The sequence below is a fragment of the Salvelinus namaycush genome, chromosome 23 (assembly GCF_016432855.1).
Source record: "Salvelinus namaycush isolate Seneca chromosome 23, SaNama_1.0, whole genome shotgun sequence".
Lineage (NCBI taxonomy): Eukaryota > Metazoa > Chordata > Actinopteri > Salmoniformes > Salmonidae > Salvelinus > Salvelinus namaycush.
In genome coordinates this window covers 35,031,360-35,057,824 of record NC_052329.1, presented here as the reverse complement: position 1 = coordinate 35,057,824, position 26,465 = coordinate 35,031,360, and the positions used below count along the sequence as shown (strand labels likewise).

Here is a 26,465-nt window from a genome sequence, read left to right as displayed (position 1 = left end):
AAATTTGACCTTGTGACCCTTCACAATGCCGAGCCAAAGCTAGGCCACTCTAAGACCTTCCAACTTCCCTATGTTTACAGAGGACTTTCCAATGTTTACAGAGGACTCAATACCCATCCCGAAACCGGGATAACTGTCATCAGAAAAGCTGACTAGCATAACAGAAAAACTCATCATAAACTTTGATGAAAAATACATGTTGTACATATAATTAAAGATACACTGGTTCTTAATGCAACCGCTGTGTTAGATTTAAAAAAATAACTTTAGTAAAAAGCACAGCATGCAATAATCTGAGACAGCGCTCAGCCATTCTCCGCCATGTTGGAGTCAACAGCGTCAACAGAAATAACATAATAAATATTCCCTTACCTTTGATGAACTTTCATCCGAATGCAGTGCCAGGAATCCTAGTTCCACAATAAATCGTTGTTTTGTTTCATAATGTCCATTACTTCTGTCGAATTAGCAACTTTGGCTAGCATGTGTAGCTCACGTGTCCAAAGAACTTTGCGCTAATGAACGAAAACTTCAAAAAGTTATATTACAAATTGAATAAACTGGTCAAACTCAGTTGAGAATCAATCTTCAGGATGTTTTTCTCATATATATCCAATAACGTCCCAGACGGAGCATTTCTTCATGTCTATCTAACGATTTGCAGACAAAGATATGACATACCCAAGTGCGTGGCCAAATACTGGCAATATGACTGACCTGTCACTCCAAAGGCTCTCATTCGGTCCCACATCAGGCTAGACACTTCATTCCACGTTCTACTGCCTGTTGACATCTAGTGGAAGGCGTATGAAGTGCATACATATCCATAAATATTAGGCAATTGAATAGGCGATGCCTTTCACAGCGACCCATTTCAGAATTTTCACTTCCTGTTTGGAAGTTTGCCTGCCAAATGAGTTCTGTTTTACTCACAGATATAATTCAAACAGTTGTAGAGACTTCAGAGTGTTTTCTATCCAATAGTAATAATAATATGCATATCATATGATCTAGGACAGAGTACGAGGCCGTTTAATTTGGGCATAATTTCATCCAAAAGTGAAAATGTCGCCCCCTATGTCTAAGAAGTTTTAAACAATCCACATTGTATGTGCATTTGCACAACATTTTCAGTCATGATCGACTCCGTTAATATAAGCACTCTCTTTGTTGGGAAAAACTGGGGTGTGGGAGAGGGGCAGACTAAGGCCTAAATATAGTCACGTGCAGTGCCCTCCCATAGTCTCACCACTTCCCTCTCGTCAATTTGACAATTTGGACATGTTGTCATTCCTATGCTAACTGGACACCCTTATCTTGGGCGTGCTCTGTAGCCTATCTTTTCTGTATAATCTGAATAGAGAGATTTCTTCTCTTTTTACCCCTAAACATTGTTCAACATTATACTTTGCGAGCGGCCACGAAACATACAGTAAACAGAACATGCACTCTAATTCTATCCCGTTAACAAGAACTCCAATGTTACACCAAAAATCAACCTTAGTGGCTCTTCCTAATGCTAGCTCATTACTGAGCTCTTTCAGTCTTTATCATTAAAGATGCACTCTCAAACTTTTGTATAGTTTCAGCCAGTAGTTTTGAAAGTGGTGCTCAAGAGCCAAAACGGGTCCCCGTTTTTTTGTGTACTACGTCATCCAATTGTGTACTACGTCATCCATTTTGTGTGATATGTTGCGAATCCAATTTGTGCAATTCGTTACAAATGTATTGTGCTTAAGATCCCGGAGTGCATCTTTAACTATATTGTAGCTACAGTGTGAAACTGCTGAGATAACAATAACCAAACAAGATAAACACATTGTAAATATGAATTTACAGTAGGTACATTCATTTTTGCATACATTGACATAGAGTATATTAAAACATCGGAAGTTGAATAGAATACTCTGACGTTACACAACAATAACGTCACAGGTGTGACAGTATCAGTGTTGAACTCTGACCTTGGTTGCTGAGCTTTCTCTGGCTGCCTAGGCCCGCCCCCTCAGGCATGGTGTGATGGTGTCACAGGAAGTGGAAACCTGTAAAGGACAATCAACCAAAACATCACAACAATGAAAGAAATTAGCAAAATACAGTTGTCATTGTGCAACACAGGACATACTGTAGGGCATACTGTAGGGCATACTGTAGGACATACTGTAGGACATACTGTAGGGCATACTGTAGGGCATACTGTAGGACATACTGTAGGGCATACTGTAGGGCATACTGTAGGGCATACTGTAGGACATACTGTAGGGCATACTGTAGGGCATACTGTAGGGCATACTGTAGGACATACTGTAGGGCATACTGTAGGACATACTGTAGGACATACTGTAGGACATACTGTAGGGCATACTGTAGGACAGACAGCACTGCGATGAAAGTATGATTATTTCTGCAAAGAAACTTATTTTCTATCTATTGCCCACAAGAGAGTGTGTACCTAAGTCAATCTGAACTGGACCCCCATTTACAGTGTAAATCTGAATTGGACCCCATTACACAGTCCTTTTGATGGGAATACAAAAAAGGACTGTGTAATGTGTAACTCTGCAATGTGCACTAGCACAGAATTAGCGCATGACTTCACTCGGGTTCTATCTTTTAACAGACTTTAGGAATGTATTCTTTCACCGTTCACCGCTTTCAGGTGGCTGTTTTAAACCACTTTTGCACGACACACAGTGGATGTTCCACGGATACATTCTCTCTACTGGTTGGGTGTCACTTCTGAGGCCTCTTAAACAAAGACACAGAACAAATACCTGAGAAAGTACCAGAGTTGCAAGATCTTCTAATTCAAAAGGGCATTTCTCAGGCTATGATTCCAATCCAGTGAAGCCCACTCCCTTTGGTTTAGACAGAGGGAAGCCAAAAGCAGACTTTATCAGCACTGAAGTGCCTTCCGCTCCTTTCACTCGGAGACGAAAGCATAGAAAGGGAGGGGGGGGGGGGAAGGAAAACTTGGAGCCAAAGCAATTAAAAGGCTGAAACATGAGAGATGCTGTTTGGGAAATAAGAGGGGAGGAGGGCACACACAGCCGCATGGAAGAATTCTTTTCTTTCTCCACACACACAACAAAAAACGAGGAAACAGAACGTATGTAATGTTTGGCTGTTAAACAAGAATGTGCTCTTCTCTGGTTCTATAGCAGTGTGTTGAGCATGCGCTCTGGAGGAGGGGGACCAGGGCTGTGGCGCTGGCAGACAGGAAGTCTTTCGGAGCGACGTTCACGTTTTAATGTCACGTGCACAAGTACAGTGAAATGCCTTTCTTGCAAACTCTAAACTCAACAATGCAGTGAACAATGTCAAAGTGGCACTAAAGATAACGTGAGGTTGAACAAAAACACACAAGAAATAAACATTTGAAATAAGAAGAACACAAGAAAGTAAGAAGCTATGATACAGGGTCAGTTCCTATACCATATTTACAATGTGCAGGGAGACTGGAGTGATGTATAGGGGTAAGGTGACTAGACATCAGGATGTATGATAAACAGAGTAGCAGCAGCATAAATTAAGATTGTATGTGGTGAGTGTGTGTGTGTGTGTGTGTGTGTGTGTGTGTGTGTGTGTGTGTGTGTGTGTGTTTTTTCTTTTTTTCTTTTATTTATTATTTCACCTTGATTTAACCAGGTAAAGTGGTTGAGAACAAGTTCTCATTTACAACTGCGACCTGGACAAGATAAAGCAAAGCAGTGTGACACAAACAACAACACAGAGTTACACATGGAATAAACAAGCGTATAGTCAATAACACAATAGAAAAAAAAGAAAGTCTATATACAGTGTGTGCAAATGGCGTGAGGAGGTAAGGCAATAAATAGGCCATAGTAGCGAAGTAATTACAATTTAGCAGATTAACACTGGAGTGATAGATGAGCAGATGATGAGGTGCAAGTAGTGATACTGGTGTGCAAAAGAGCAGAAAAGTAAATAAAAAGAATATGGGGATGAGGTAGGTAGATTGGGTGGGCTATTTACAGATGGACTATGTACAGCTGCAGCGATCGGTTAGCTGCTCAGATAGCTGATGTTTAAAGTTAGTGAGGGAAATATAAGTCTCCAGCTTCAGCAATTTTTGCAATTCGTTCCAGTCACTGGCAGCAGAGAACTGGAAGGAAAGACGGCCAAAGGAGGTGTTGGCTTTGGGGATGGCCAGTGAGATATACCTGCTGGAGCGCGTGCTACGGGTGGGTGTTGTTATCGTGACCAGTGAGCTGAGATAAGGCGGGGCTTTACCTAGCAAAGACTTGTAGATGACCTGGAGCCAGTGGGTTTGGCGACGATTGTGAAGCGAGGGCCAGTCAACAAGACCGTACAGGTCGCAGTGGTGGGTAGTATATGGGGCTTTGGTGACAAAATGGATGGCACTGTGATAGACTGCAATGGTTGGCAGCATGAGTGAAGGATGCTTTGTTCCGAAATAGGAAGCCGATTCTAGATTTGATTTTGGATTGGAGATGCTTAATGTGAGTCTGGAAGGAGAGTTTACAGTCTAACCAGACACCTAGGTATTTGTAGTTGTCCACATATTCTAAGTCAGAACCGTCCAGAGTAGTGAGGATCCGGAGGACAGCTAGCTTCCGTCCTTCTCTGGGTAAATTGACTTCAGTGCAAAGCCTAGGAGGATCATGGTTCTCAGCCCCTTCCATAGACTTACACAATAATTATGACAACTTCCGGAGGACGTCCTTCAACATATCAGAGCTCTTGCAGCCTGAAATGACATGTTGTCCACCCAATCAAAGGATCAGAGAATGAATCTAGTACTGAAAGCATAACCTACAGCTAGCTAGCACTGCATTGTATAAAATGTGGTGAGTAGTTGACTCAAAGAGAGAGAAAGACAATAGTTGAACAGTTTAGAAGAAATGTATTTCTTCCAAAATGAAGGAGAAGCAAGAGAGAAATAGAGAGAGAGAGAGAGAGATTGTCATGTTTTTTCACTTTCATTTTCACTTTCTTAGCTAGCAAATGCAGCTAGCTAGTTTAGCCCAATGAAACAGAGGGATGCTATGCTAGCTAGCTGGCTATGACTTTCCAACAACACTGGAACTCTTCCAAGTCAAGGTAAGCTTTTGGTATTACTAATTTATTGCCACCGTGGCCCACCGGTGTAACTGCTTACTGACTGTATACTAAAGTTATTGCATGATTGTAGCAGGTTTACTAACACTTTAGTTCTATTAGCTGTGCTGACTATGATGTTACTTTAGCTAATATGGTGACAACGATGTAGGCTGTGTGTAGCGGTTATGATATGGTTTGGCTTGGAAAGGTTTTTTCGCCTGGTCACATACAGCTGATGTGTTGTGCATTGAAGACCACAAGCGAAGGGAAGAGAAGGAACTGTTATGAGGGTGAACTGTGTTTACACGTGATCAGGGGGTAAACATACCTGCATTTTGGATGAGAGTCGTCCAATATGCTGTAATAGAAATAAGGTCATGCTCATGAAAAATAAATTGTCCTCCCTCATCTTAGAGAGCACTGACCGCCACTGAAAGATACACCCCTGTAGGGCCCCCATGTAGAGGGTCAGCGTGGCGGAGGTGATGTTGCCTAGCCTCACTACCTGGGGTCAGCCCGTCAGGAAGTCCAGGATCCAGTTGCGGAGAGAGGTGTTCACTCTCAGGGTCCTAAGCTTGGTGACGAGCTTGGAGGGAACAATGGTGTTAAACGCTGAGCTAGAGTTGATGTGTGCCATAACCAGCCTTTCAAAGCACTTCATGATTGCAGATGTGAGCACAGGGCATTAGTCACTGTGGCTTGAAGCTTTAGAGTTGTTGGGAACAGGAATGATGGAAGTCATCCTAAAATATCTGGGGATTACAGACTGGGACAATGGAAGGTTCAGAGCTTCATGTTACAGTAGATGTGAGGTGTTAGTTTATGTCCGGGAGACAGGGCCCTGGCTTCCTCGGCACCTGCCCCGGCCGTCACTTTCTCCACAGCCGAAACATCATTGAGGAAGTACGGCGAGTGGCAGCGAATTGGGTAGTCCAAGTCCAGTATCGGAGGGAAATGTTCTTGACACCGAAATTTGACATTTCTGTTTGAACTCTTCTAACTTGCTTGTTTTGCCAAGAATTCCACAGCATGACAGAGCAAGGAAAGGGCTTCATCTACTGGGAATGAAGCAATCCCTCTAATCTGTCATTGTCCTCCAACTGAAGACCTTTCTGTGGGTTGTGTAGGAGTTCAAATTGAAAGCCTCAATATTGGGAACAAAGAACTGTGTCTTTGTGTTTGTGTTGGCATGACGCAGGCCACATAGGCCTCTCTCCATCTATCATAATGGTTCATGTCTGCGATGGAAATCAAACGTTACTTCATTAGCCAAGTTCAATGATCTGTTCTGGACTTTTTGCAACCATAAGAAATTAAGAAATTGTCCTGGAGCTATTCCAAGCCATGTCCTCAAAAACATATCTCACCATAACTCCCCCATTTCATTTCCAGGGCCTGTTTACAGTACTGTATTACCTAATTAAAAGCCACGTCTCTTCCTGTAAGCACTACGATGAATCCTTCAGAATACTTCACAACACCACTCGGCCCTGTGGGTCTACCCCATATACATTTTCTTGGCTCCACCGCTTGTTTGCTGGGAAATTCCTGAATTGTGGTAAGAATTAACTTTGCTTCCCCCACAAAACCTCCTAAGTGTAGTTTCTAATAGTGTTTGTCTGTGGGGGGGGCAACATCTGGTTAACTCTGAGGTTACAGTGAGGTTAGAGGGACTTTGCTGAAGCGTGAAGCATAGCAGCCACCCCCAAGCCCCCTTGTACAACCCTGTGTACTGTAATGTTCTCTGAGCACTCTACAATGTTCCTGGTACATCATTATGAAGGATAGCCCGTGAGAGGCACATTTCGGTCGCATCTCTCATGCCGCTGCTCCAGGTGCATCCGAGAGCTCTTTCAGCTCAGCTATGCTATCTGACACGGCCGACGGATAGAAACCAACCTCCGCGCTGACAGAACACAGCTACGGGACAGAACAGCTGCTTCAGAGCGTGTGTGTATGTGCATGTGTGTGTGCGCATGGGCATGGGCATGCATCTGTGTGTGCTCTGTGTGTGCTCTGTGTGTGCTCTGTGTGGCTGTGTGTGATTGTGTCAGTGTATGTGTAACTGTGTCACTCTATGCCTGTTTGTGTTAGCGAAATAAAATTGCACTAGATGTGCATTTTTCACTGACTACAGCCTTGAGTTGTATATTTTTTAACTTAGTTCAGGCCTGTACTTTTCTTTAGGGATGTACAGTTTAAGTAACGGATGTGTTCCTTTTCCATAAAACAGTTACTCGAAACAAAACCATAATGCGGCTCATTAAGGCCATACTAGATAAAGCTCTATTCCTAGTTAAACAAACGTTTATATGACTCTAATCAAAACCACCACGAGTCTAATCATACGCGTAAAATCCAGTACAAATGACTGTGTTCTAATTCCAGGCATCCCCTCTAAAGTTCATTTTCTGCAGTCAGCTTAACTATCATGCTCTTTGTTATTCTAATGCAAGTGTCTGTTGCGCTGTTGAACTCATTGATCAAGTGTCTGTTATGCTGTTGAACTCATTGATCGGCTATGAAAAGCCAACTGACATTTACTCCTGAGGTGCTGACCTGTTGCACCCTATACAACCACTGTGATTATTATCATTTGACCCTGCTGGTCATCTATGAACATTTGAACAACTTGGCCATGTTCTGTTATAATCTCCACCCGGCACAGCCAGAAGAGGACTGGCCACCCCTCATAGCCTGGTTCCTCTCTAGGTTTCTTCCTAGGTTCCGGCCTTTTTAGGGAGTTTTTCCGAGCCATCGTGCTTCTACACCTGCATTGCTTCTACACCTGCATTGCTTGCTGTTTGGGGTTTTAGGCTGGGTTTCTGTACAGCACTTTGTGACATCAGCTGATGTAAGAAGGGCTTTATAAATACATTTGATTGATTGATTGATCAAGTGTCTGTTATGCTGTTGAACTCATTGATCAAGTGTCTCTTATGCTGTTGAACTCATAGTGTCATGCCCTGATCTGTTTTACCTGTCCTTATGCTTGTCCCCACCCCCCTCCATGTGTCGCCCATCTTCCCCACTTATCCCCTGGTTATTTATACCTGTGTTTTCTGTCTGTCTGTGCCAGTTCGTCTTGTTTGTTCAAGTCAACCAGCGTTTTCTCAGCTCCTGTTTTTCCCCAGTCTCTCTTTTTCTTGTACTCTTGGTTTTGACCCTTGCCTGTCCTGACTCTGAGCCCGCCTGCCTGACCACTCTGCCAGCCAATGAGACTGCCTGCCGTCCTGTACCTTTGCCACTTCTCTGCATTATCGACCCCTGCCTGCTTTGACCTGTCGTTTGCCTGCCCCTGTTGTTACAATAAACATTGTTACTTCAACACAGTCCGCACTTGGGTCTTACCTGAAACCTGACACATAGATCCAATCCACAGAACCATGCAGACATCAGTCGAGCCGTTATAGTTGATTCCTATTAACAATTCCAGCCGACTGGTCCCATCTGGCTGGCCGTTATGTCCTATCTCAAAATTATAGGCATGACGCAAGATAGGATTCCAAACAATTATTGGCTATCCAGAAAGCTAGCTAGCTAAATTTACTAGAAACAATAATACAACAATTGAACTGTTGTAAATCTCCACCCACTGCCATAGGTTCCTCAGCTCTACCATCTGAGCTGACAGCTTATAGCTCTACTAACTTGAGATAACTGATGTCACAATCCCAAAAACACACAAAGTGATCCTGGGAAAATCACTAGGTAACATTGGATTTGTGAGATTGTTGTTTTAGATAAGCAAATTCACAGCGCAAATTCACAGCGCAAATTCACAGCGCAGTGTTTATGACCTCATCAAACGTCCCTGGAATCTGTGTCAAGGATGTGACGAGGGAAACGGTCAACCTACTGAACAATTGAACGCACACACGCACACACTGTACTCTTGAACACACAGTATGCGTGTGGGGAGGGAGGAAGAGGGGGGGCAACCTTGGGATGTTCAACAGTTGACAGGGTCACAGATGGGGTCAGTTTTGGAGGCAAGGGGGATGGGGGGGCTACAAAAACACAAATAAATACAGAGGGAGAGAGAGGGACGATGACCGCTAGGGACCACAACAACGGGGGCGCGCATCAGCGACAGAGAGGCCGCTCCATTGTCCATCCAGAGGCAGAGCGGGCAGCGGCCATTGTCAGAGGACCAGCTGAGTCCATGTTCCCCCTGGATCAGAGAGGCCCAGCAGCCCATAGTGGGCCACAGCCCAGACTCTTCTCTCCTGCCACCTCCTTATTCTCTCAGACAACAAAGGGCTTCTTCTGTGTCAGGGAGGGAGCAGGGAGGGAGGGCTGGACAAGCCCACGATCCTAATGGAAAACGCTGGGTAGGGGGACGGCACGGGCATGTGGAACACACACTAACACACATAGACAAACTCATACAGTCCCCCAGAAATATACACACAGGCACATAGAATAAACTGAAAGTGTTTGGTCAAGAGAGGTAAGGGTGGTTGTCTAAAGAGACCGGTCCAGTGGTGGAGTATAAGCGACTGTATGTAGGGCACACGGTACGTTGTCTCTGTTCGCTCATGGTTCTGCCGTGCAACAGTTGTTCTTTGTTATCTCGGCGCTCAATTAATGAGCTGAACACTCAGTCGTCTCAACCGCTAAATTAATATGACCCTCAGAATTCTAGTCAGAGACAATATTCTTCTGTCGAGTCAGCTGACCAGGAGCGGATAATAAATTGAGTTTTGTTGAGTCATGGTGAATTACAGTAGACTCAGTGGTTCGGAGGAGCAAGGGTTAAAAGCTCATTGATTTAAATGTTAGCGAAATATATAGGTGTAATATGTGCCATTTCATAGCAGACACTTTATTTATGATCTGGACTGGTCATCGGAAGTTATTTGAAGCAGACGGACACAGTCGTGCTGCTGTGGCCAACGACGAACACTAAATGTGATTTGAGAAGATTTTCAATTGGGTGTGATGGACAGGCTTTCTGTTTTGAGCCGGGTTGACTTAGGGTCAACATCTGTTGGCCTATGTAGGCCCGTTTTATGAAATTATGCTGTTTATTTATTTCACGCCCAACCACAACTCTCAGAGGGCACTCTGTCCAAAACGGAGAAGTTGCAATTCTGGTTAACTACGTTAAGCAGCCGCTCCATCAAAATAACAGCTGTGTTCTTCAGTAACGTGCTACATGTGAGCAATTACCAAGTAAACAATGTGGCGATGCCACCAGGGAAAAGTTGGTGTAACAGGGACACTACCCGGCATGGATGGGGTAGTTGACATCAACCTTGTGATGTCAGCAATCAGAGACAAAAGACTAGAATTATCCTGTGTTCTGCTCCTTTCTGGCCATCAATCCCCTAGAGAACTTAAGGGGAGAAGAAAATCCATCAAATTGGCCCGGTAAAGCTGTAACATCCAAACTTTCTGGAGCTCTATAAAAGTGTCATCGGCTGTAGTAAAGAATGGGGCCATAAGGAAAGGCAATGCGGGAGGCACTGGGATCCACGAGGCAGTCAAACAGCGTGCCAGGAGGGAAATTCCATTTCTCTTCGTGCATGTACGGGACTAATTATAGATGCTGAGACGTACTATATAAGAGAATAAGTCTGTCTGTGTGGTGTTGTACTGTACTGTAGGGGGTGACAACACAGTCTGCTGTCTTTGTACTGTATTGTGTGTGGGGGGGGGGGGGGGGGTTAATGGGCACAGAGGTGCCAGGAAAGGCAGAAAGGTGTCATACACAGTGCATGGAGCCAGGGAGGGAGAGACGTTGGGAGAGAAAGAGCTGAAGAGGTATTGGGAAAGAGATGGGGATGTAAATTGGAGGAGTGAGGATGGGGAGACGGGGTATTTACAATGAAGGGGTCGCAAGAAAAGAGTGGGGGCCATGGACCCGGGGGAGGAGACATTTATGTCATCCTACTTTACTTTCATCCTACTTTTCCAACTTAATTGAGGAAAATAAGAACAATCCAAAATTTATTTTTGATACTGTTGCAAAGCTAACTAAAAAGCAGCATTCCCCAAGTGAGGATGGCTTTCACTTCAGCAGTAATAAATTCATGAACTTCTTTGAGGAAAAGATTATGATCATTAGAAAGCAAATTACGGACTCCTCTTTAAATCTGCGTATTCCTCCAAAGCTTAGCTGTCCTGAGTCTGCACAACTGTGCCAGGACCTAGGATCAAGAGAGACACTTAAGTGTTTTAGTACTATATCTCTTGACACAATGATGAAAATAATCATGGCCTCTAAACCTTCAAGCTGCATACTGGATCCTATTCCAACTAAACTACTGAAAGAGCTGCTTCATGTGCTTGGCCCTCCTATGTTGAACATAATAAACGGCTCTCTATCCACCGGATGTGTACCAAACTCACTAAAAGTGGCAGTAATAAAGCCTCTCTTGAAAAAGCCAAACCTTGACCCAGAAAATATAAAAAACTATCGGCCTATATCGAATCTTCCATTCCTCTCAATTTTTTTTGAAAAAGCTGTTGCACAGCAACTCACTGCCTTCCTGAAGACAAACAATGTATACGAAATGCTTCAGTCTGGTTTTAGACCCCATCATAGCACTGAGACTGCACTTGTGAAGGTGGTAAATGACCTTTTAATGGCGTCAGACCGAGGCTCTGCATCTGTCCTCGTGCTACTAGACCTTAGTGCTGCCTTTGATACCATCGATCACCACATTCTTTTGGAGAGACTGGAAACCCAGATTGGTCTACACGGACAAGTTCTGGCCTGGTTTAGATCTTATCTGTCGGAAATATATCAGTTTGTCTCTGTGAATGGTTTGACAAATCAACTGTACATTTCGGTGTTCCTCAAGGTTCCATTTTAGGACCACTATTGTTTTCACTATATATTTTACCTCTTGGGGATGTCATTCGAAAACATAATGTTAACTTTCACTGCTATGCGGATGACACACAGCTGTACATTTCAATGAAACATGGTGAAGCCCCAAAATTGCCCTCGCTAGAAGCCTGTGTTTCAGACATAAGGAAGTGGATGGCTGAAAACGTTCTACTTTTAAACTCGGACAAAACAGAGATGCTTGTTCTAGGTCCCAAGAAACAAAGAGATATTCTGTTAAATCTGACAATTAATCTTGATGGTTGTAAAGTCGTCTCAAATAAAACTGTGAAGGACCTCGGCGTTACTCTGGACCCTGATCTCTCTTTTGACGAACATATCAAGACTGTTTCAAGGACAGCTTTTTTCCATCTACGTAACATTGCAAAAATCTGAAATTTTCTGTGCAAAATGACGCAGAAAAATTAATCCATGCTTTTGTTACTTCTAGGTTAGACTACTGCAATGCTCTACTTTCCGGCTACCCGGATAAAGCACTAAATAAACTTCAGTTAGTGCTAAATACGGCTGCTAGAATCCTGACTAGAACCAAGAAATTTGATCATATTACTCCAGTGCTAGCTTCCCTACACTGGCTTCCTGTTAAGGCAAGGGCTGATTTCAAAGTTTTACTGTTAACCTATAAAGCGTTACATGGGCTTGCTCCTACCTATCTTTCCGAGTTGGTCCTGCCGTACATACCTACACGTACGCTACGGTCACAAGACGCAGGCCTCCTAATTGTCCCTAGAATTTCTACGCAAACAGCTGGAGGCAGGGCTTTCTCCTATAGATCTCCATTTTTATGGAATAGTCTGCCTACCCATGTGAGAGACGCAGACTCGGTCTCAACCTTTAAGTCTTTACTGAAGACTTATCTCTTCAGTAGGTCATATGATTGAGTGTAGTCTGGCCCAGGAGTGTGAACGTGAACGGAAAGGCTCTGGAGCAACGAACCGCCCTTGCTGTCTCTGCCTGGCCGGTTCCCCTCTCTCCACTGGGATTCTCTGCCTCTAACCCTATTACAGGGGCTGAGTCACTGGCTTACCGGTGCTCTTTCATGCCGTCCCTAGGAGGGGTGCGTCACTTGAGTGGGTTGAGTTACTGACGTGATCTTCCTGTCTGGGTTGGCGCCCCCCCTTGGTTTGTGCTGTGGTGGAGATCTTTGTGGGCTATACTCGGCCTTGTCTCAGGATGGTAAGTTGGTGGTTGAAGATATCCCTCTAGTGGTGTGGGGGCTGTGCTTTGGCAAAGTGGGTGGGGTTATATCCTTCCTGTTTGGCCCTGTCCGGGGGTATCATCGGATGGGGCCACATTGTCTCCTGACCCCTCCTGTCTCAGCCTCCAGTATTTATGCTGCAGTAGTTTATGTGTCAGGGGGCTAGGGTCAGTTGGTTATATCTGGAGTACTTCTGTCTTATCCGGTGTCCTGTGTGAATTTAAGTATGCTCTCTCTAATTCTCTCCTTCTCTCTTTCTTTCTCTCTCTCGGAGGACCTGAGCCCTAGGACCATGCGTCAGGACTACCGGGCATGATGACTCCTTGCTGTCCCCAGTCCACCTGGCCTTGCTGCTGTTCCAGTTTCAACTGTTCTGCCTGCGGCTATGGAACCCTGACCTGTCCACCGGACGTGCTACCTGTCCCAGACCTGCTGTTTTCAACTCTCTAGAGACCGCAGGAGCGGTAGAGATACTCTTAATGATCGGCTATGAAAAGCCAACTGACATTTACTCCTGATTATTATTTGACCATGCTGGTAATTTATGAACATTTGAACATCTTGGCCATGTTCTGTTATAATCTCCACCCGGCACAGCCAGAAGAGAACTGGCCACCCCTCATAGCCTGGTTCCTCTCTAGGTTTCTTCCTAGGTTTTGGCCTTTCTAGGGAGTTTTTCCTAGCCGCCGTGCTTCTACACCTGCATTGCTTGCTGTTTGGGGTTTTAGGCTGGGTTTCTGTACAGCACTTCGAGATATTAGCTGATGTACGAAGGGCTATATAAAATAAACTTGATTTGATTTGATTTGATGTGTGTGTGCCGTGAGAGGGAGAGGTGGGATTGATGACTCATGGAAAACCTTCCCAAGAGACAGTGTGGTCCTGAGTCACCTGACAGACAAATGAACACATTCACAGCCACACACAACCACAATATACACACCGGCACATGGGAATAAAATCACATAACCACACACACACAATATACACACCGGCACGTGGGAATAAAATCCCAGCTGCCTTAAGGAAAACCAAAGGGCTCCCCAACATAAGAGGAGAGGAGAGGAGAAAGAGGAGAGGAGAGGAGAGGGGAGGAGAAAGAGGAGAGGAGAAAGAGAAAGAGGAGAGGAGAAAGAGGAGACGAGAGGAGAAAGCGGAGAAAGAGGAGAGGAGAGGGAGGGGAAAGAGGAGAGGAGAAAGAGGAGAGGAAAGAGGAGAGGAGAAAGAGGAGAGGAGAAAGAGGAGAGGAGAAAGAGGAGAGGAGAAAGAGGAGAGGAGAAAGACGAGAAGAGAAAGAGGAGAAAGAGGAGAGGAGAAAGAGGAGAGGAGAAAGAAGAGAGGAGAAAGAGGAGGAGAAAGAGGAGGAGAAAGAGGATAAAGAGGAGAGGAGAGGAGAGGAGAGGAGAAAGAGGAAAAAGGGGAGAGGGAAAAGAGGAGAGGAGAGGAGAAAGAGGAGAGGAGAAAGAGAAAGAGGAGAGGAGAAAGAGGAGAGGGGGAAAGACGAAAGGAGAAAGAGGAGAGGAGAAAGAGGAGGAAAGGAGAAAGAGGAGAGGAGAAAAAGGAGAGGAGAAGGAGGAGAGGAGAAAGAGGAGAGGGGAAAGACGAAAGGAGAAAGAGGAGAGGAGAAAGAGGAGAGGAGAAAGAGGAGAGGAGAAAGACGAGGGGAGAAAGAGTAAGAGGAGAAAGAGGAGAAAGAGGAGAGGGGAAAGAGGAGAGGAAAACAAGGAGAGGAGAACGAGGAGAGAAAGAGTAGAGAGGAGAAAGAGGAGAGGAGAAAGAGGAGAGGAGAGGAGAGGAGAAAGAGGAGAGGAGAAAAAGGAGAGGAGAGGAGAAAGAGGAGAGGAGAAAAAGGAGAAGAGAGGAGAAAGACAAGAGGAGAAAGAGGAGAGGAGAGGAGAAAGAGGAGAGGAGAAAGAGAAAGAGGAGAAAGAGGGGAGGAGGGAGATAGAGGAGAAAGAGGAGAGGAGAAAGAGGAGAAAGAGGAGAGGAGAAAAAGGAGAGGAGAGGAGAAAGAGGAGAGGAAAAAAAGGTCTCTTTCTACCCTCTCTCTTTTCCTCTCTTGTCTCTTTTCCTCGTGACATCTTCAAACCTGACAGCCCTTTGAAATGCTTCCAGGGTCTTGTTCCTCCACAGGCCAGCCACTAAGTGAGCTGTGAGGTCCGTAATATTGCGGTATCCCGTTCTCTCACTGTCGCCGCTAAATTCTGAGCAGCGTAGAGGCTGCTTATCTCAGAGGAATATGGTAGTTCTTTGTCTTTCCCAGCCAAATGCTCTACAATTATTGTTAATTTAGGATGTAGAGAGTCCTAAAAAGTGACCGTCAAATCAGAGCCGTGTGTGTCTGCTTCAACGTACATAAGACCAAAATACAGATCACCATATCTTGCCATTCAAAACATATACTTTCATCATATGCAGGCAAACCCACATAGACCAATAAGACATACGTCTGTTTCCATACATCACTGAGTTTATAAAAACCTAGAGGCCAAACTAAGAGTACATTGTTGTGTGCAGGTTTCTGACTGTGCTGAATAATCAGATGTGCATTGCTGGTATTTGCAGGCTGTCTCTTTGCTTCTGCTGGGGGACCCAGTTGCACAGAGCTGGGAAGCTCATCAGTCCAAACTCGTCCAAATTCCTGGAGCTGGAGACCTGTGCTCCAGAAGGATATGGGGATTACGTCTATTCCCTCTGAGCATTTGGGGGAAGGGGGCTCACACTCCTGAAGTTAGGGGGTTAGGGGGAACGAAGACAGGACAAGTTGCTGAAAGAGAGGGGGCTGTTTTCTATTTCAAAAAGGCTGGAACTGGGCTGAGGAAGGAACGGAATGCCAGCTTTCAAAGCAAACAGGACTTATCTGCATGTAAGCTCCAGATTGCAGGGGCCTGAAAACTCAGGGCAGAGAGGGAGGGTTTGGGACACTTCCTGTTGCTCCGTTCAGATTCCATGACCAATTCCTATTCCCATTATTCCCTTTGATATGGTCCAAATAGCTAAACAATACCCTTTCTCCCACAAGACTCCGACTTCAGCCCAGCTCCCAAGATGATGTATACGATCGCGCGACATGGCCATGTTCAAAATAAGTAAGACACAGTTCACTGCGTGTTTTCATAGATGTTTTGCTATGAGAGAGGAATTATTAAGATTGCCACACCAAAGGCCTTGCCTGTCAAGTGTTTGCCAACACTCAAATGCTTGTCTAGTAAGTCCGGACTGTGCTGGACGAGAAAATAATGATGAATCACGCGTTTGGAAATTGTCCAACGAAGATCTTCAGAAGGCTTGTCAAAGAAGACAAGGAACTATATTTCAGTTCAGTTCAATGCCAGTGAATAATCTGTGTTTGCTATTGACTAGGTGCATATGCACACAACATGTTCGCAGGGGAAATCTTGCCCGTTTATATTGGCAGTGAGTGACATTGAAGGAGGGATGTTCTTTGAAAATAGCTCCAACCAGTTGATCCCTGCTAAAGACCTGGCTGATATTAAGTCATCCACCTTGACTATACAGTTGAAGTCAGAAGTTTACATACACTTAGGTTGGAGTCATTAAAACTCGTTTTTCAACCACTCCACAAATTTCTTGTTAACAAACTATAGTTTTGGCAAGTTGGTTAGGATATCTACTTTGTGCATGACACAAGTCATTTTTCCAACAATTGTTTACAGACAGATTATTTCACTTATAAAGCTCTGCATCACAATTCCAGTGGGTCAGAAGTTTACATACACTAAGTTGACTGTGCCTTTAAACAGCTTGAAAAATTCCAGAAAATGATGTCATGGCTTTAGAAGCTTCTGATGGGCTAATTGACATAATTGGAGTCAATTGGAAGTGTACCTGTGGATGTATTTCAAGGCCTACCTTCAAACTCAGTGCCTCTTTGCTTGACATCATGGGACAATCAAAAGAAATCAGCCAAGACCTCAGAAAAAAAAATTGTAGACCTCCACAAGTCTGGTTCATCATTGGGAGCAATTTCCAAACGGCTGAAGGTACCACGTTCATCTGTACAAACAAAAGTACGCAAGTATAAACACCATGGGACCACGCAGCCGTCATACTGCTCAGGAAGGAGACGCGTTCTGTCTCCTAGAGATGAATGTACTTTGGTGAGCGAAAAGTGCAAATCAATCCCAGAACAGCAGCAAAGGACCTTGTGAAGATGCTGGAGGAAACAGGTACAAAAGTATCTATATCCACAGTAAAACAAGTCCTATATCGACATAACCTGAAAGGCCGCTCAGCAAGGAAGAAGCCACTGCTCCAAAACCGCCATAAAAAAAGCCAGACTACGGTTTTCAATTGCATATGGGGACAAAGATAATACATTTTGGAGAAATATCCTCTGGTCTGATGAAACAAAAATAGAACTGTTTGGCCATAATGGCCATCGTTATGTTTGGAGGAAAAAGGGGGAGGCTTGCAAGCCGAAGAACACCATCCCAACCGTGAAGCACGGGGGTGGCAGCATCAAGTTATGGGGGTGCTTTGCTGCAGGAGGGACTGGTGCACTTCACAAACTAGATGGCATCATGAGGCAGGAAAATTATGTGGATATATTGAAGCAACATCTCAAGACATCAGTCAGTCAGGAAGTCAAACCTTGGTTGCAAATGGTTCTTCCAAATGGACAATGACCCCAAGCATACCTCCAAAGTTGTGGCAAATGCCTTAAGGGACAACAGTCAAGGTATTGGAGTGACCATCACAAAGCCCTGACCTCAATCCTATAGAAAATTTGTGGGCAGAACTGAAAAAGCGTGTGCGAGCAAGGAGGCCTACAAACCTGACTCAGTTACACCAGCTCTATCAGGAGGAATGGGCCAACATTCACCCAATTTATTGTGGTAAGCTTGTGGAAGGCTACCCGAAATGTTTGACCCAAGTTAAACAATTTAAAGGCAATGCTACCAAATACTAATTGAGTGTATGTAAACTCATGACCCACTGGGAATGTGATGAAAGAAATAAAAGCTGAAATAAATCATTCTCTCTACTATTATTCTGACATTTCACATTCTTGAAATAAAGTGGTGATCCTAACTGACCTAAAACAGGGAATTATATCTAGGATTAAATGTCAGGAATTGTGAAAAGTTTAAGTATATTTGGCTAAAGTGTATGTAAACTTCCGACTTCAACTGTAAATATACCCAGGGATGACTGTGATTGTTTCAGATTAAACTATTACTACACAAATACAATCCTCACTCTCTTTTTCTGCCATGAACTCTCCCATGACTAATATGCTGTCAAGGGCCAAGAGAGGGAATGGGGAGGGGTGCTCAATTATAAAATTAGGAATTAGAATAGTAGAATGGCCATGAACCTTCTTATGACGGTCCAAAGGTCAGCCATGTTGGTCAGGGAGTTGGTCAACTGTGATTTGCCAGTGCTGCTATAAGATATTGTGTAAAACAATGAATGTGAATAAAATGTCCGCACTGTATGTGTGTTAGCTAGACTGACAGTTTCAGACGAATGATACATTTTTCAAATTAACTGCCAATATGACAACATTCTATTTAAACAATGCAGTCAATCTCCACAGCCATACACTGACTCAATTCAGTTGAGGACTTAGACAAGTCGTAAATGTAACAAGTAGTGATATTGTATCATATAATAGGACTCACAGCTTTCCAATAAAACAACATTTGAGACATTTATGGTCTGTTTACGTAAGGGATAATCAACGAGGGGCTAGCTCTATGGAAAATAATGAACGACGTGGAAGGTGTGTTCAAGGACTTGCTAGCGGAGTGGAACTAACCTTCCAAAGAGTTGCATTATTTTCCAGAGAACGCATAGAACGCTAAGTTGATTATCCCTTTTATACCATTGCTATAATTTAACACATTTGCCGCTAGACATTTGTTCACTTGCCGGTAGTGTCACTTGATGTGTACTGGAGGCAAAGTCAGGTGCAGGAGAGCAGAGTGAAGTGAACAGGTGCACACTTTAGTCCGGTAGAATATCAAAAGCACAAACACGTGTCCAAAACACGGAACATAGACCAAAACACCAATAGACAAAATACACATAACACAAACAATCTTACACAAAGACATGACGGGGAACAGAGGAATAAATACATGTAGATTGATTGGGGAATGAAAACCAGGTGTGCAGGGAACAAGACAAAACAAATGGATACATGAAAAATGGAGCGGCGATGGCTAGAAAGTCGGTGACGTCGACTGCCGAACGCCGCCCGAACAAGGAGAGGAGCCGACTTCGGCGGAAGTCGTGACAGGTAGAAATGTGTTCAAAACCCACTGAAGTAGCTAGCAAGTTTACTAGATAGCTACAGTAGTTGGCTTGGTAAACAAACAAAGACTTGATTGTTTAGCTAACTAAACCATCAGTCCTAGCTCACTATTATGAAAATCGAATTCAACAATGCCAATAACGTTTTAAATTTGACTTTTGCTTTCAAAAGCAGCTCTAACATAGAACATGTAGAGTATGAATGAACTACAGCCATTGAATTCTACCGTGCTAATATACCATCTGTTATAGGGAAATAACGCACGCTCTAGAATGCCCTTCAAGACAAGCAGAAACAAGTATCCAACAATGCTACGGTATATATTTTAGAGGCTATTTATACAGAACATTTGTATAAAAACGGTATAAACTGTATTCATAATTATATGACAATATTTTAGGTTGGCTATAGTTCTATCACACAATTTCTGATACATCACATGCCTTACTTTTATTTTCCTGCATAAATAAAAGCAGGAAATGCATCACAAAAGCCTCTACTGCCATTAATTTGCAATGATACTGGTTTTGGATTTCTCCCTGAACAGGATGGCTGACATTTTTGCCCCATTATAGTATGACACAGCCCCTCTAGTATTTTGATAGAATCTTTATGGCTTTAATTAAGATCATAAGGGGTACTGAGATGTTTTATTTGTCCACTCTGGATAGATTACTTTCCAGCTGATTTGCTGGAGAACTTCATGTTGTTTGAGCAAGAAGGGCCCTCCTGAGCTACTTTAAGGAACATGCTTTTTAGTCCAGGACTATAGGCTTAATCTATCACCAGGAAACCAGACCAAAAAATCTGCAATGAAAACATTGTTTCATCATCTCTGAGTGAGATCGTGGACATTCCCTTGCATGCAGTACTGTAGGCTACAGTGCGGTTTTGGCAAGAGGGTCGGGGACAGGCTTTCAAAACCGGCAAAGAAATACTCCATTAAACACTTTAAATTGTGGTGAAGATTATGGTGAATAACTACAGAAATGTTACTGTGGCCAAATAAATCATTTTTGATTCAACTGTGGGTTTTTGATCACGTCTCTGCGTACTCATTAGAATATGCTATCAATGACTCAACGCGGCCGCCAAATGATCAGTCACATTCACTCGTTTTGTTTGACATGCTCAGAAAGTTTGTTATTATTACACCAGTAAATCGTTTATATGATCAGTAACACATATACTGTACTGTCTGTGTCGTATCTACTATACAAAGGCTATCCTCATTCACTTTGTGGCAGACAAACACGTGCCATTATCAATATGAAACAATACGCCTACATAGCGTAAAGTATGTAGATAGAGAGGATAGCTTAAAGTATGTAGATTGAGAGGATAGAGTATGCACATAGCTATTAATAACATGTATATAAAACAGAGAAACAAAAAACACAAACATGTTTTTATGATAGGTTTGTCCAGGGGTGTTAATCATGCGACGTTGTCATTCAGTGAGGTGAAACTAAATAAATCACTTGGCATTATCATCTAATAATACATTATTATAGAGAGCATAAACTTACCTTTCCAGGTGTGTGGAGAGGAGACATGAAAACCTATGCTGCTGTGCTGCTGTCTTGATCAGTGTTCCTCTTCCCACCGCACTCTGATAAACTCCTTTGACTCAACCTGTACCTTGTCACTCTACTATGTTGTTGATGTATCACACAGTCCGGACGCTTTGGGGTGGATAACGCCTTTCCCGAACAGGAAAACAGTTTGATTTCGGTGTCTTCGGCGCACAAGACTTCCAAAAAACGAGAAATTAAACCCCGCTTTCAATTCTTGGTCTTCCCCCTTCTTGGCACAAGCCTCGCTTGTTGCTTGATGCCAGGAACCATCCCCTTTGGCTTGAATCACTGCTTCACCTGATCGATGTTCGCAATTGTATGACAATCCTGGGAAATTGTGACACATCTATGCAGCTCTAGGTCTCCTCAACATAATCACCCAGCACTTGATAAAAGTGCTCCGAGTCCGAGGACAAGTCCGATTTCCCACCGCCTCTGAAAACTCATGCACGTATATGGTTTTCCTTTTCTTTCCTCCTTGAAAAGGCGTCGCGAACGTCTCTGATTACCAGTACTACATTACACATACACTAATAGTATTATAGTGTCTAACAGTAGGCCTGTGTGCATAGCCGCGGTAATTAAGGGTGCTGAGGGTGCTGCAATCCACCCACAAAATGAATGCACTAGGGCTTTATTACTCCTGTATGAACGGAGAAAAATACTCAGCCGCAAAAAAAATGGAGACATGTATGTGTCAGAATTTTGTGATATTATCTCAAATTGTTGAGATATGCAAGTCAACATTTTTAGATACTAAGTTGAAAATGCGAGATACATAAGTCTAAATGTTTAGGTACTACGTCAACAGTATTAGATAGTATGTAGACATTCTGTCAGTAGATCATACAGATATGTTTCTTAATTTGTAACCTTGTGTGGCGATTTCAGAGGTGGCATCCCAGAGTAGTGGTGGGGGGGATTGTTTTTCTGTGGTGTGGCCAAGAGATTTTCCTGATCTGGTAGGCTAACCTAAGCAGGTAAAACTCTGGGCCTTAGTTGAAGGGTATGACATAGTGTAACGGCAGCCTTCCTCCTCTTCGTCTGAAGAGGAGGTGTAGCAGGGATCGGACCAAGACGCAGCGTAGCTCATGTTCAACATGATTTAATAATGACGATTAAACAGTGAACACTTACAAAATAACAAACGTGTCTTACCGATACAGCCCTATCTGGTGCAGAGAAAACACAGAGACAGGAAACAACCACCCACAATCCCCAACACAAAAACAAGCCACCTATATATGATTCCCAATCAGAGACAACACAAAACATCGGCCTCTGATTGAGAACCATATTAGGCCAAACATAGAAACAGACAAACTAGACACACAACATAGAATGCCCACCCAGCTCACGTCCTGACCAACACTAAAACAAGCACAACACACAAGAACTATGGTCGGAACGTGACACATAGTAATAAACCTGCTGTGAAACATTTTTAGAATGTAATGTTTTAATATAATAGGCTATTTATAATATAATATGTTTATTTGTTTAATTGGATAGCTGTTAGATTTTGCAGCAGCTACTCTTCCAGGGGGTCCACAATAAAACGCAACACATGACAAGTAACAGAACACTGATACACTGATAGACAGAGGTTTTCTAATCAGGTTATTTTTTCTAATCAGGTCCTGGAAGAACTCCTGGCTATGGAAGCCCATTCCGCCCGCGAAAACAAAAAAGATCAATAGATCAATACTGTCTCAAAATGTCAAGATACTATCTAAAAATCTTTAGATACATTTTTTTAGATACTAACTCAACATTTCCAGATACTATCTCAACATTTCCAGATACTAACAAAAAATGTGCGATATTAAGTTGACATTTTTAGACACAAACTCAAAATGTCAAAATACTAACTTGAAATGTTGAGATAATAGAACATGCATATAGGATATGTTTCTTTATTTGTAGCATTATGTGGTGATTTCTATCTATCCATGTTGCAGAGATCAGCACAGCAGGGCCACCGGCAAACGTGTGGCAAGCTGGCATTTGCACCAACAATTCTGATTCGGTTTATTATAATATATTGACAGAAAAGTTTTGTAAAAGAGAGAAAGTACTGTTGTTTAGGCTGGCTAGACTAACTACCTGTCACGCCCTGACCTTAGTGTCACGCCCTGGCCTTAGTTATCTTTGTTTTCTTTATTATTTTAGTTAGGTCAGGGTGTGACTTGGGGGATGTTTGTGTGTTTTTGTCTAGTCTAGGGTGTTTGTATTGTCTAGGGCACAGGTGTCAAACTCATTCCACGGAGGGCCGAGTGTCTGCGGGTTTTCGCTCCTCCCTTGTACTTGATTGATGAATTAACATCACTAATTAGTTAGGAACTCCCCACACCTGGTTGTCTAGGGCTTTATTGAAAGGAAAAACCAAAAACCTGCAGACACTCGGCCCTCCGTGGAATGAGTTTGACACCCCTGGTCTAGGGGGTTTTGGTAGAGTTCATGGGGTTGTGTTCAGTGTAGGTGTTTATGTAAGTCTATGGTTGCCTGGATTGGTTCTCAATTAGAGACAGCTGTCTATCGTTGTCTCTGATTGAGAGCCATATTTAGGCAGCCATAGGCATTAGGTAGGTTGTGGGTAATTGTCTATGTCTTGACGTTAGTTGCTTGTGTCTGCACTTTCGTTTGTTAGCGTCACGGTTGTTTTGTCTAGTTTGTATTAGTGTTCGTTTCTTCTATTAAAAAGAAGATGTATTTATATCACGCTGCGCCTTGGTCCTCTCTTTCACCTAAAGACGATTGTGACACTTAGTTCCTTTTTTATGTCTATTTTGGTTTGGTCAGGGCGTGAGTTGGGGTGGGCATTCTATGTTTTGTTCTATGTTGTATTTCTAGGTGTTTGGCCTGGTGTGGTTCTCAATCAGAGGCAGCTGTCTGTTGTCTCTGAGAACCTTACTTAGGTAGGCTCATTCCCACCTGTGCTTGGTGGGTAGTTGTTTTCTGTTTTGTGTATTGCACCTTGCAGAACTGTTCGTTTGTCGCTTTGTTGTTTTTGTTCAAGTGTTCGTATTTATTAAAAGTATTATGAATACTTACCACGCTGCACCTTGGTCCTCTTCTCCTTCTCCCGACGACATTCGTTACACTACAGATTTTTTTTTTTTTTAATTGAATGACTTAGCGACTATTTTTACTCTCAATAGTAAGTTGAGGCCCGACTGTAAATAAACATTATATATACAGTATATACTGAATAAAAATATAAACACAACATGCAACAATTTAAAAGATTTTACTGAGTTACATTTCATATGAGGAAATCAGTTAATTGAAATAAATTCATTAGGCCCTTAACTATAAAAATATAAACGCAACATGTAAAGTGTTGGTCCCATGTTTCATGAGCTGAAACAAAAGATCCCAGAAATGTTCCATATGCACAAAAAGCTTATTCACTCAAAATGTTTGCATAAATCTGTTTACATCCCTGTTAGTGAGCATTTCTCCTTTGCCAAGATAATCCACCCACCTGACAAGTATGGAATATCAAGAAGCTGATTAAACAGCATGATCATTACACAGGTGCACTTTGTGCTGTGGACAATAAAAGTCCATTCTAAAATGTGCAGTGCCACATGTCACATGTTTTGAGGGAGCATGCAATTAGCAGGCTGACTGCATGATTGTCCAACAGAGCTGTTACCAGAAAATTAAATGTTACTTTCTCTACCATAAGCCGCCTCCAACGTCGTTTTAGAGAATCTACCCCTGAAACACATAAAAGCCTATAGTAGCAAAATCGTCCTAATATGGTGTGAGTCAGTCACGGTTCAGACATAGCAACATAAGCTAGGCGAAACGATGTGAGTCCTCACTCGTAGCCTGGGGTTCCCATAGTCAACTGATGTACTCTGACATCTGGACAGGTATTTCATTACCAACAACACAGAAGGTTGTCTTGGACACGTCAGGAAACCATTTGTGGGTTCACCTAGTAGAAATGATAGTGTGGCCTTGGCCTATAGAAATAGTACAGTTCATTCCTTTGAATTCATTTGACTACGGTCGTTATAGGAGCATTTGCTCTTACAGCCTACCTGTAATTACACAGTAGTAACATCAGTCACTGTTTTGTATTTACTTACTTTGTAATTTTACTGTACTTGTCTTTACTTCTATATAATAGAGTGGTGACCAATTAACAGCTGTGTAAAAAAAATAAGATGAAAATGTATTGTTAATCATATGAGCCAATGAAACATTGTGATACAAAAGACCCACATTTTTAGAGGTCCATATTTGCACACGCTGCCGTACTGTACACTGTATGCGCTTAGACACTCAAGCACATTCAGTCATGCACAACTGAACACAAACACGTGCAATGGCCAGAGACCCACTAAGTATAATGAGAGTGTGGGGAGAAAGGGTAGAGGAGGGGAAGCGTAAGACATTCCAAAGGCACATCTGACTTCAACACAAACAAACAGCATCCCTGCTTTGAAAAGGATCAGACTGAACAGGAGTTGACCAGTCTGCATGGGCACAAGGTTTATTTTGGGAAGATAAAGAGAAATGCCATGTTTGCTCCGTTCATGTGAGTCTTTGGCGCCACAGATGAGATATTTCTGAGTCCCATTTTCTCTGCTAACATTCCATTCAAATGAGGAGCCAGTAGCACATTGGAGTGGATACTCATGCTAGGGGTCACGGAATGTCAAATGATTACAGTGCTTTGTCAATAAAATAAGCACAGCTCAAACTACTGTAGTTCCACACGATGACCATATTCTACGCTCCTTGATCTGTTATGCCATCAAATACCGTCTTTGATTTACTATTGCAATACCAATAATCCTATACTTTTTCATTGATAATAATCACACACTGCAGCCATGTGGAACCGTTTCCCATATCATTACTGTTGAAGACCCAGCAGGTTACATTGACGCATCCGACCCAGTCTGACTCTGACGACCAGATGGAATTTGCAGCAGACAGCTAAAAACTCTAAGTGATTCCACAGAACATTCTGGACTTCAGATATAGCTGAACGTAATGCCATCCCATGACGCTCCACTCCAGTGCATTTTGGGTAGAAACAGGAAGCTAGCAGGAAGCTGGGCCAGAGGGGGTCTGCAGATGTCTGATGGGTGACTGGTGCTTTAACCATGTAGAGGCTTTCAAGCCCAATAGTCAAAACTATCCAGAGAATCCTGCATTCCATTCTAGGTCAGGGGAGGGAAGCCAAACAGAAGTCGTAATATGGTTTAGCATTGTTTCAACGACTGACCTGCTTGCGCTGAAGCTGCTGAATAGTTTATCAAGGAGGAAAGATGGTAGGAGAATTGTACAGGACAGGCGTTGAAGGAGAGGAAAGGCTACATATTTCACCACGCAACAATACTCCTCTAACAGGTCCATGTGGTCTTAGATATAGCTTTTTAATATGCACCTCAAAGTACAGAGCGAGATCAAAATGAACAGCAGGAATGGTGATTAAAG

At 43.1% G+C, this 26,465-nt stretch overlaps 1 protein-coding gene across 1 annotated transcript in view; it reads right to left on the bottom strand.

Annotated features, from left to right (window-relative positions):
* Positions 1–21,418, bottom strand: part of LOC120018364 (serine/arginine repetitive matrix protein 2-like) — a 62,092-nt gene extending 40,674 nt beyond the window's left edge. Inside the window, exons 1-2 of the mRNA XM_038961525.1 lie at positions 20,955–21,418; positions 1,965–2,042 (exon numbers count right to left, since the gene is read on the bottom strand). Coding sequence (XP_038817453.1) covers positions 1,965–2,013 — 49 coding nt within the window. The 5' untranslated portion in view covers positions 2,014–2,042; positions 20,955–21,418. The remainder of the gene's footprint in view (positions 1–1,964; positions 2,043–20,954) is intronic.
* Positions 21,419–26,465: the final 5,047 nt, after the last annotated feature.